The following is an 11977-nucleotide window of genomic DNA, read 5'->3' on the forward strand; positions in this document are numbered from 1 at the left end:
TACAGTACCTTCCAAACTTCCTTATCGTAGTGCAAAGCTCATAAAGTTCAGACCAAATTTATTTCTCAAAAAAATATTATTAAATTGTTATGTTTTTGGTCTAAACTGCGTTAAATCATAACTAACTTCTTAACCACAACACCGCAACTCACTATAGGAAGTTTTTGATAAGAAAACAAACCACATCATCAACCAAAGTAAAAAACTAAACAAATACAACACTAAATACAAATGATAGAAAATATCTACTGTGTGCTTCATCATTAACACTAAATATCACTCCAACAATTCCTCAAGATAAACAGGCAAATGAAAACAGTGGAGAACTACTGCAGTGTATTCATTTCTTCTTTGACCTCAACGTTCACATTGTTGATTGTACCGCCGGTGTCTTCTCTGGTGGGAAACGCTACAGTGACCTCATGTATCTGAGGACCTTCAGTCACATTTTCCCAGCGTTACCAATCCTCCTCATACCATTTCTGTCTGTTTTGACCACAGACATAGTGCCCGACATCATAATTACTGCCTCTCTATGTCTACTAAGCAAAGATAGCGTTGTTGAAACCTACAGAGGGCAATCGGTGAACAAATAAAGGCAGATTATGTAGGATTGGAGTGACTGAGTGACATTTATCATCCTAAACAGATGTGTACAATAACTGGATATACAGTGAGTGTACAAAATATCATCTCCGAGGTGTTAACCTCTTATTAGCTCAATGTGAGAGTCCTGGATTCACCTGCTCTCTCCGCTGTGGACGGGTGGATATTTTGTACACTCGGTGCACAGTTGACACACTAGGACAGGATTTAAAAAGGCAGTCTTCACTCAGATGGGCTTGTATAACAAGGTGGTGACATACTTCTTTTTGTAGCGATGCGTCGCACTGAGCACCATCACTCCATCCTGTGACAGAAAAAACACTGTTGATGAAAAGTTCACTTCAATCCAAACAATGAAACGTGTGCTTACAGCTTAGACACATGTGAGAACAATGGTATCAGTCATAGCATGAGCAGTGTCACCATACTGTCAAGCACGGAGATTAGTGGGAGGGCCACCCACTAATCTCGACAACCCGCTCCGCTCACTAATCCCCATCAACAATGAGGAAATATAATGTCTCACACTACTATACATGCTCTTATTCCCATAGTGAGACTTAGAGACCCCTGCTGTTAAGCAACTATTAAAAGTTAGCCAAACACTTCCTTCTGCTGCTTTACTTTAAAGCAGGGGTGGGGAACCTTTTCCTATCAAGGGCCATTTTAGTTTTTACAACATCCTTCGAGGGTCGTACTAATTATTGAACTCATAACCTCTGCAATTGTTTTTAAGACAGCCCATTCATTTCACCTTTCTGTTATGCTGTGCAAAACAACTACTTTTTTATCCATGTATCTTTCTGTTTTATTAGGAATCAGCAATCCTTTATTAGTCCCACAAATGTATCTTGTCACAGCAAAAGAACATATGAAGTAAAAAGGCAGTACACAATAATTAAATAGAACATTTTATTGTATATATGGGCATGAAAGTATTGTTTTAGGAGAGACGTGAAAATATATAAAGCCTTTCACTAGTGAAGGTAGAGGGCTTTTATTTTGAAGCAGCTACAGAGGGTGCTGCCTTATTGATAGAGGTTAGAGAAAGAAATCAAATCAAATAATAATAATAATAAATAAATCTATATATACCTTTTTCCTCCCCATTTAGTCTGACACTGCTGTTAGTAATGATATCTTGACATGCACGTTTAGTTTGTTTTTCCTGTCACAATGTGGGGAAAATGACAATTATCTGTCCTTCAGTTCCCTTATCAGCAGTGTGTTATCATTGGTGGCATTCCATAGATACAATCTGCTGTGCAAGCAAACAGCTGCGGCAGCTCACAGTTAAAAATGCCAAAAAGCTGTGTCACCATACAAAGCGTTTCCACATTTCAGCAGCAACATGGTCCCTTACCTTAATGGAAAGAGCGTAGAGGTGGTTGAGCATGACGTGGTTGGGTTCTGGGAGTAATGCAGGGTCACACTGGATACGAGAAGAAACAACAAAAACAAAAACATTTGTTCAATATTCATGTTTCTATCGTATCCTGTTGATCTCAGAAGTTTATGTTTTGACTGTTTTCATTTGAGATCGTGTTTTGCAGCCTGTGGAGTTTAATGCTCAACAAAAGATCTATGACGGAAAGTTTGTTTTTTCAAAAAAACTTGTATTTCAAGTTATGTAAAGGTGTGACAGTAACAGCCCAAAATAGACAAGTAGTTTGTCATTTCAGGAAAATCCACAATGGAAATAACAGAGTGGAATAAGCCTTATTCAACAGCTACTTACAGAAATGCCAGTGTCTTTGTTGAGGATGACCTGTAGCAGGTGAGGTGGGAGTATGGGGGGAGACTTAAACTTCTCTTCCTGTTTAGGAACATAAGCATCCTGATGGTAAGGCCCGGGAGGAGAGCTGGAGAGATCTAATGAGGGGGAAAAGGCAGAACGAGGGTTCAATAGTTTGAGGTAGAACATGACAAGAAAGTTTTAATCTCTAATTAAACTCGAAGATCATGGTAAATAATTAAATATGATGTTTATATGTGAATGTGAATTCTTTTTTCTGTACTGGTTTCGAGAGCCCACACTACCAATCATAGAACCTCACAGGGCCGACAGGAAAAAGGATTTTCAAAACTCACCTGACATGTCGGAGCATTTCTGAGAGTCCACCATTAGAGCGTCAAACACCTCAAAGTCTGTTTTCTTCACCTGGATGAAATTGTTGACCGTCCCAAGCTGACTGGTTACAACTGGCTGTGAAGAAATATGATGCAAACACATTCACAACAGAAGTATAAACCAGCCAGAAAACAGTATAATTTCTATGATAAGTAAACACTGTTTACGTTTACAAACATTTTTCACAGGCAATGTACAGGTGAACAATAGTTAAACGAGCAAGACTTTCAACTGTCTTTCAAAAATATCCCTCACTGCACAATTTGTCAAGTTTACAGCACATGTGATAACACATTTGTTACTGTATTCCTACAAGAAACAGGATAATGCACACAGTATAATATTTATGGTCTCCCTCAGATTGCTGCTTGCAGCAAATATGAAATACTCACAATCTGCACTTGCAGCTACATATATACTACTGCCCCACAAATCCATAATGACTCATTATGTAATGCTGACCTCAGTTGGATCGTGGGTCCACTGGCCATCCACATAAAACTTGTACTGATGCTCCCCTTCAGGTAGATCAACAATGGCCACAAAGGTGTTCTGACTTTGACACAGATGACAAGAGGGAACATTTGGTATGCAGGCGAGTAAACACACACCAGCTGTTGCATGAAAAACACTTAACAGTTGCATTTGAGTGCTCGTAGCTTAAATGAGAAACGTTAAATATGTCCCTATGAATTAACTAGTGAAGAGCATAGAACAGTGTAGGAAATAAAAATAATATTTGGGGGCCCCCACTGTGTATTTACAAAATGTTGGGGGCATTTTTTAATAGTGTTTAGTGCATAAAATTAAATGAATTGAATGTGGCTTAAAATATGATTCATATATTAAAATATTTCTTTTAAACAATTTAAATCTTGGGGACAATTTGTGCACCTGTCAAGGTTTTTAGGGGCTTTTTAAAATTTCTTGGGGCATTTCTGCCCTTCGCCCCCTTAATTTCTGACACTGGTGAAGAATAACTACTGAGAAAATGTCACTACATGCCGAGCTCGCACACTGCAGGGCTCCAATGCCGAGAAACACACTACACCATAGAGTTTAAGATGCCCCCTCACCTTCTGATGAGGGGAATCTTGTTGGCCCAGTTGTTGAAGGATCCAGAGAGGTAGACCTCCTTGCCATCTCCTGTCCAGCGAAAGACTGTTGGCCGGTCTAAAGTTGGCCCTTTGTCATCTGCTTCTAAGTCTTGCTGCCATGCAAGGAACTCCTCTTTATCTAAAGGAGCCTAAATACCCATCAAAACAACCACCATTAATTAACCTAACATAAGATGGACATGACCACAAGAGATATCCTGTATCTGAGACAACAGCACAACTTACTTTCATGTCTTCACCATGAAAAATATCTGCATCCTCGGGGCTGTCCATCAGGATCTTTGGCCCCCCTCCCTCCTTGGTGCCTCGGCTGTCCCTCCGCTGAGCCTTCTCCCCCTGGCCCATGCCAGCCCTCTCACTGCTTGTATTCCCCATGGCTGTGTCTTTCTGTAGACTGGTGCAAGGTCACTGTGAGGAAAAAAACAAAAACTCAGAGAAGAGTGCACAAAATCTGACATTTTTTTAAAATAAGGTCATTAATCATTAATAGCTGCTGCTGGAGAACTGGCAACGAAGGTTTCTTTGTAAGACCTCATCACTCAAATAAGAAAATGTCACACATTGGGCACTAACATTCCTATCTAGAATGATTTACAATATAGAACAGCATAATACGTTAACTTGAATGTGTGGATAGCAAATTACAAGCAGTAGTGGGTCAGAACCATGTAACCATTTGCTCCACTTCAGAGGGAGACAGCACTTTTTACTACACCATATCATCTGACAGCTGAATGTACCAGTTGTGGCTTAATAAACAGAATATACTGCATGATCATAAAACAATCCCTGCAACTGGGAACTGAATAGCAGTGTAGTTTCTTTTTTTGACGCACCACCACCACATGGGGGCAGGCAAGGTTCTAGTTTAAGCATTTATTTCAGCATGATACCATCTTTCTTTAAAGAACCAATGTTTTGTTGGATACCTTATGATCTACTTATCACATATTTGTTACAGAACTACTGTTACAGTTTCTGTAGTTTTTCCTACCTTAATTTCACTACAATATAAAAATGTATTTGTAGACTAGAAACCTTCTTGAGATACATCCATCACATCATACACATACTGTTTGTTCGCTTTAATCTTCTAATATTGTCTATGGATTTATTATATGTGTTACAACTGCATGATCGTAGCAATATGGTGCAAAAAAATCAAGCTGCATTTTCAGCTGCATAAGTCAGAAAGGGCATTTGCAGTAATGGATTACCTATTTCCAGGATGTTTCAAGTCAGTGCAAATTCAGTTTCTACAACCAGAGGTGACATTGAAAACTCTAGTAAGTGTTGTTTGAAGGTGGGAAATGTGCTCTTTAAAAGCAACATGATTTATTTCCCTACACATGTCATTGAGATATTCTTGGTAATTTAATTATTATCATGTGACTACTGTATGTGTCACTAATACATAAACTCAGTTCAAGGTGACACAAAAGGTTGACTTAAAAAGCGTGGGATTATTCAGTGTCTGAGTCAGGCTCAAATACTGTAGGTGTTTTTGGTGAAATACAAACAGGGTTCATACACCTTTTTCCAAAGTCAAATTCAAGCACTTTTCAAGCATGTTGAAGGTTTCAAGCTTTTCCATCATATTACAGCTGTCTTAACTTACATATTCATATACAGTACAATCACTGAGTGGCCACTTTATTAGGTACATTAGTACCATTTAGTACAATCTACAACTGTTCTGCCATAACTGTTACTTGTATGATGCATATAATGTTCAGTTTTGTTTTTTCTTAACATTTGCATAGAGGTGTTGATTCAATTATATGTTTAACATTGAGGTCATAGTTAGTATATATACATACATTATATATTTGTTGCAAATTGAACACACATTCGATCATTTCCTGTCAGTGTGTGATCATAACAATTAAATCCACCATTTACTGAAAGACCTTTTTTTGTAATATGTTTGGATAATTAAGAATATATAACGGTACTGCATTACTGTTGATAGAGTTGGAGTAACGGTACTTTCCACTGCATGATATTATCAACATTGTGAGTACTGTTTTCAGCACTAGTCGTTAGTAGTTAGTGAGATAATCAAATAAAACTGGAATAACATTACTGTTATTATCCAGCATAACGGCATTGCAGTGCTTCGGGCGACTTCATGTTAACTTTACTAACGTGACACGCAGAATGATGTTGACATTAGCCACCAGAGGCAGTGCCCCCCGGTAGGCTAGCGTTACGTTAGCTCATCTTAAAACCTTATATGCAAGAAAATAACCTCCTTTACTATCTGTGTTGAGATTATAGCTTGATTAGCATGTATTTACAGAACGGCATGTGATTTAGTTTGACTCACTGGTACCTGAGGCAATAAGAGGTACCGTTACATGGTTTACTAAAGCTAACATCAGTTAGCAGCTAGCCTCGGTGTGTTGTGTAGCCGGTTGGACGTCTTGTTGACCCAAACAGTGCTACTGGCTGCGACGTAGGACTGATACCCATTCAAACAACACATGCACACTGAATATAAATAAAGACATTCGTTTAGATTTTTACCTGAGAAGCGTTTACTGTCGTAGGTGTCCGTGTTAGCTCATCTGACCCATTTCATTCGGGGTAGAAAACAAAACATTTGTCACGCTGAACTAACCCGCCCCCTGGTATGGGCAGGCGCAGTAGATCAACGATATAAAAAGAATGGGGTACACTTGTTTAGAGACTTCTCATTCTGAATACTCACACAATATATTATTTCCCCATATGCACTTGTTATTGTAAACACAGTTCCTATAAATGGCAGTCTTGTAGTATCTTCAAATCAGGATTATGTTTTAATGGCTGTAGCCCTCTGTAATGTAATTGTATGTATTTGACACTAGATGGAAGCGTGAGTCAAGTACAGTGAACATGTAGAGTTTGAAATACAGTTTGTGTTTGCAGAAGATGAAAGGGTGAGCCTTTATAAATTGATGTACCTCAAGGGATATCTATACAAAGCAACTGTTGCAAATTGTGCAACACTTCCTTAAAATGTGAACTAGATACCCAAACAAAACATTAGTCAGGAAAATTGCCAATGCAGTTGAATACGTTTTTGGCATAGGGGGACATAACATAGGCATATCAAGATGAAGATATGGACAGACGCTGTACACACCCATACACACCCAAACATATTATATGTATAGGCTATTGTATATTATGTAGGCCTACATATAACATTTTAAACCCTGGGTTGTTAGTAATGAGAAAATATTATAATACATTAGTAGGCCTATCTGTAGTTCTTAATGTCATGCCACTGATTAATAATTTATTTTAGCTACTGGCAGTACCTTCAACTAAATTTAGCCTGTGGATAGAAGAAGAAAATGCAACAGCTTTGTGCCATTCTTGACATTTACCGTGAGTGCAACTTGCCATTCACACAAAAGGTCTTTATGTGGCCTTTGAACTATAGATGTCCAGCTGGAGCATTGTCCTATAAGGTTACTTACAATACTTCAAATTCACACTTTGCTTCCCTTTTAATTCTGTGACGCCTGAAATATCACACTCTAGAGATGAGATGATGTAACACATTACTAATTCTTATGTCAGGCAGCCTAATCGGACCCTAAGACAGTGTCAAACGTCACCAGCTGCTGTGGTCACAATTAAGATGTTTATGAGAAATAGCACAGGTGTGATGAATAACATTAACAACGTTCCAATTTAGGTGTTTCAGTAAGTCATAAAAGTGAGCCAGCATGAATAAAGTAATACCAAGTGACACACCTAATGGAGTGTAGCCACAATCAATGTAATTAGTTACATCTGTGCTGAATGTTTGTCAATGTTCTTATTGTGTACCATGTTCCCGTTTTGTGGAATTATTTAAAGCTGTTACGCATGCAAAACAAGATGAACAACAATAGCTGCTGCAGTATTTATTTTTTGCCACCAGCATTTTTTCTTTACAATTTTTTGGGGATTAATTGAACAGTATTTTTTATAGCAGAGTCATGTTGAGCTGCAGCAAAAGCCAAAACAGCATCTTTTTATCTTTGTTTTGTCCCCTCACCACCATTCCCTAACTGCATCGATTCCCTTTTCCTCAAACTTTGCCACAGATTTAATAGAACTAATGATGTTCACCCCCTAAACGGCACTCCAACATCCCCCAGGCACAGGGGGCTTTTGGCACATAATGAGGAGCTATATTAAAATGTGTCCAGCAGAGATATGTGAATTGAAGGGACGTTAGATTTCACTGGAACATTTAAAGACACAAGCATCTACATTTCACAATGCCCTATTATCTATGATGTCACAGCAAACACAGCCCCAAATTATGGGAATGGTCACAGTTGATTGCAGTGCACAGATGTTAGTTCACGCTGGGTGTTCAATTATAGAGATTTAATTTTTCCCTTCACAGCCTTTATGCCTTGTAATAAACAGCGTATATTGTTGGTTTCTCCTCAGATTACTTCTTATTTGGAGAGAAAAATAATTAATATTATACATATCATATTAAGACATATGTAAACAACAACACTGCTATTGGGTGATACAATCATTTATATGTGCATGTTATTGTTCAGATAGAGTAGTTACTTTAACGAAAACACTTCAGTATTTCATGAAATGGCTTTTAAAAATCCAAGGGCAGTGCATGGTAGACGGCTGTCCCGAAACCAGTCGGCTATACTTGGCTGACGGCAGCTGAGGAGACTGAGTAGGCTTCAACGATAAGTTGGCGTGGCTGGTGGAGGTGGGATGTGATGTTTTTGCTTGCATGCCGAGGTGGAGCTAAAAATGGATTGGCGAGATGGTATGGCGTGTTAGTTTTGATGTGTTGAAAATCAGTTGGCGGTGGTAGAACAAGGACGGAGGTTGGAGTGGATTTAACCCTGTCTCAGATCATCTTATGATTTCAAAAGCCATTTTCTTGTGTTTAATCTAATGTGATTCGAGCTCCTATTGTCTCTATTCCTATCTGTCTGTCCAACACATCCCCACACCAAAACGACAGAACAAGTCAATTGCCGGTGCCTCCCAAAAAGAACATGTATGACCAGTAACAAAGTGAAATACTTTGTTATGTTTAGGCTAAAAACTACTTGGTTATGTTTAGGAAAAGATAAACATGTGACCGTTAATTACGTGACCGTTCTTTATAAGGTTGTGAAACAGAAGCACTTGGTTAGGTTAAGGCAACAAAAAGTTAGTTTAGGAAAAGATTGTGGTTTGTGTTAAAATAGGTACGGACATAGTTATTAGGGACATAGTTATTACGCATGTGACATAGAATGTGACGTAGTTTTATACTAAACAAATGTACGTCCATAACTTGAAATAAGAAGTTGACTTTTTGGTTTCACACAGGGATCAAACTCCGACCTCCTGGCTGATAGTCTTGTGTTTTGTCCTGTGCAGACCTAACTCTTTATAATTCTACACGGGACTCCCTCGTTTGCTACCGTCATAATTTCACAGCCATTAGAGGGCGTTGTGTTAACAAAAAACATAACTATAGATCGTAATGAGCTTCTTGTAAAAGCAACATACGCCCATGTTTCAGGTCTGTCAGTCTTTCACACTTATATTTTATTATAATAAGACATTTGAACCTGAATCTCATCCTAAAGCCATAAATACTAAAGCTACATCCCAAACTTGGAGAGCTCGCATAGCCTCATTAAAAAATCCTGTATTGGCCAAAATACCTGCTGATGAACTCCTCCTGTGACTGATGTGCTGACATTTGGCTGTGGCGCCATTCTGGCACTGCTTCCCCAGAGCCATGACCGCACTGCCACTGTTGTTTACCATTACTCATCCCTGCTGAGTAAAGCCATCACACAGCCGCAGCCAGCCGCACCACAGCACCTCAGCCAGCAGCTGACCCTGACACACTCTCTGTACTACAAGCCAGATAACCTTTATACGGAGCTCCTCTGGATGATTACACATGGGGGGGGGGGGCGATGACTCACAAACTCACTTGTTGTCTTGGAACTCTTTCACACTTGACTTCATGTAAATTTTTCCTCTGTCAAACACTGAATAAAAACTTGTTTTATCAAAGCGCTGAAATTTGATTATTAGGGAATAGAATCCTCTTCCGGTTAACACTTTTCAGGATTTTGTGTTGTCCAAAAGATTTCCATGAAAACCAAAATCCAACAATGTTGAATGTTAGTCCATCTCTCCACGACTACTGACTTCCCTACCCTTCCTTACCCCTTTACCCCACCTTCATGAACAGGTTCGGGTCTGTACAACTTATTTTGAACGGTTAAGGACCCGAATAAAGATCCAGGCTGTAACCAAAAAAACACCTGACCTGAAAAGCGAACTGTGTGAACACAGTGGGCGTGTCAAATATAAGAAACATTTGTGCCTTAAGAAAACCTACATCCCAAGCTAAAACACACCAATTCTTATTATTACACCAGAAATACATTCATGCATTGTGCAACGCCCGCCGTTGATGAAGCATCTTTAATATCAACTCATCTACTCAACACTGGTGGGAATGCAGACTGTTTTGTTAGATGGCACCAAGGTTCCAAGAATCCTTAACGGAACTGCTAAAAGATCCAGATCCAGAGCAGATTTGGTGAGAAATGGGTAGATGCTCATTAGTTCCTACTGAAATAAACCTTTAAAAAATATATATAAGGATATAAATATAGAGTAAATAATAATATATTTTTAAATGGCCCAGTCAATTTTTAAAATTGTTCGCAATGTAGTATTATCAAAATTTACTCAAACAGGAGTTTATTGTGCATTTCTTGGATTGCATTAGAGTGCATTTCCAACGCCATGTTGGATGATATACAAATCAACAATGGCGTCTAAAGCGAACAACAGCAATACAACTCCGACTTCTTCAAAGTATTTTGACTCTCTGGAGTCCTCTGTAAAGGCAAGATTCAGAGGAAAAAGTCCAAATGTGTGGCCGTGACCCATACACGCTAAAGCCGTCGGATTTTATTGAGGATTTAGATTCATTACCGCCGATTGAATATTCGGATATTGTGAACTACCTTGTGCTACAAACGTCGTGGGCAACCAACGCACAAATGAAGGCATACAAGAGCTTAGATGCTTATAATGTCTTTGTTTCTGGCTGGGTTGGTAGTCTTCTTACCAAACCACTGAAAGATGACAGGGTGCTCGTCCATGCCCGTGTAAATCACTCGCAAAGAGCTGGAGATACACCGCTCAAGCCGTGGTTTGAGTGTGAGAAGAGCGGCGATGTTGTCCTCGCACACTGTGATTGTATGGCTGGATTAAGTGAAGCATGTCCTCACATTGGTGCTTTGCTTTTTGCAAGTGAAGTAGTCTCAAGAATAAGCAAAACGAAAATATGCACAGAAGAAAAGAACGAATGGCTGCCATCACATGTAAAGAAAGTGCCTTATTTACCAGTCAGCGATATGGAGAAGTAAGGTCTTACAGTGTTCGGGTACATCATAAGCACAAATGTTTAACGTAAACATTGAAAACATAGCTTTAGCATGAGCTCTTACCAGATATAAAGTGGACGCCACACACACGGGTGAATTGTGCTTTTTCTTCTGTTAAATCCTCACGAGTTATGTTGCTAAACCAGCTTACGGCGTTGGGTAGACAGCAATTAACCCTCTTTTGTGGATCGTTGTTTTTGATGATTTTAGGAAATCTAAAGAACCGTTTCTCTGGCTCACGAGTAGCGTTATGACCATAATTATACACTGCGCACACGATTGGCATTTTCTTTCAATCTTAGACGTTTAAATACAAAGAAAATTACGAAGCGTTGCAACAACTCCCACGCGAACGGGCACCGTCTTGGTTGTGTATATCATCCAACATGGCTGATTTACGGGTTGGGACGTGAGCGTGACGTCACATGCACACGATCTATTAACATTTTTGTTGTGTTATTCTTCCAACATGATAGACAGCAACACCACCAACCGAGCTGACTATTCATCCCTAAATTATTATTTCAATATGTATCCACAAAAACTTGTAGAGTGCAGACCTCTGCCAAGGCCATTTCCATAAGTGAAGCTTTGGCGTGCGTGTCGTTCCTGTTCTGCCACACACTCTCCAGGCTCCTGGATCCCTGTTCATCTCCACACCTGCTCTGAATCAGCCTTGTTAGTCC

The 11977-nt window shown here is 39.3% G+C and overlaps 1 protein-coding gene across 2 annotated transcripts in view; it reads right to left on the reverse strand.

Moving 5' to 3' along the window:
- The window catches only part of LOC115017136 (5'-AMP-activated protein kinase subunit beta-1-like), a 12714-nt gene extending 737 nt beyond the window's left edge, over positions 1 to 11977 (reverse strand). Inside the window, exons 1-8 of one of the 2 annotated variants that reach the window (XM_029445375.1) lie at positions 11852 to 11977; positions 4081 to 4263; positions 3814 to 3983; positions 3200 to 3293; positions 2698 to 2812; positions 2345 to 2478; positions 1970 to 2038; positions 1 to 910 (exon numbers count right to left, since the gene is read on the reverse strand). The exon at positions 1 to 910 is cut by the window's left edge and continues 737 nt beyond it. In XM_029445375.1, coding sequence (XP_029301235.1) covers positions 833 to 910; positions 1970 to 2038; positions 2345 to 2478; positions 2698 to 2812; positions 3200 to 3293; positions 3814 to 3983; positions 4081 to 4230 — 810 coding nt within the window. In that variant the 5' untranslated portion in view covers positions 4231 to 4263; positions 11852 to 11977 and the 3' untranslated portion in view covers positions 1 to 832. Of the gene's footprint in view, positions 911 to 1969; positions 2039 to 2344; positions 2479 to 2697; positions 2813 to 3199; positions 3294 to 3813; positions 3984 to 4080; positions 4264 to 6384; positions 6534 to 11851 lie in introns of those variants that run through there. The other variant, XM_029445374.1, reaches the window with a different exon arrangement.

Source organism: Cottoperca gobio, chromosome 12, assembly GCF_900634415.1.
Source record: "Cottoperca gobio chromosome 12, fCotGob3.1, whole genome shotgun sequence".
Taxonomy (NCBI): Eukaryota; Metazoa; Chordata; class Actinopteri; order Perciformes; family Bovichtidae; genus Cottoperca; species Cottoperca gobio.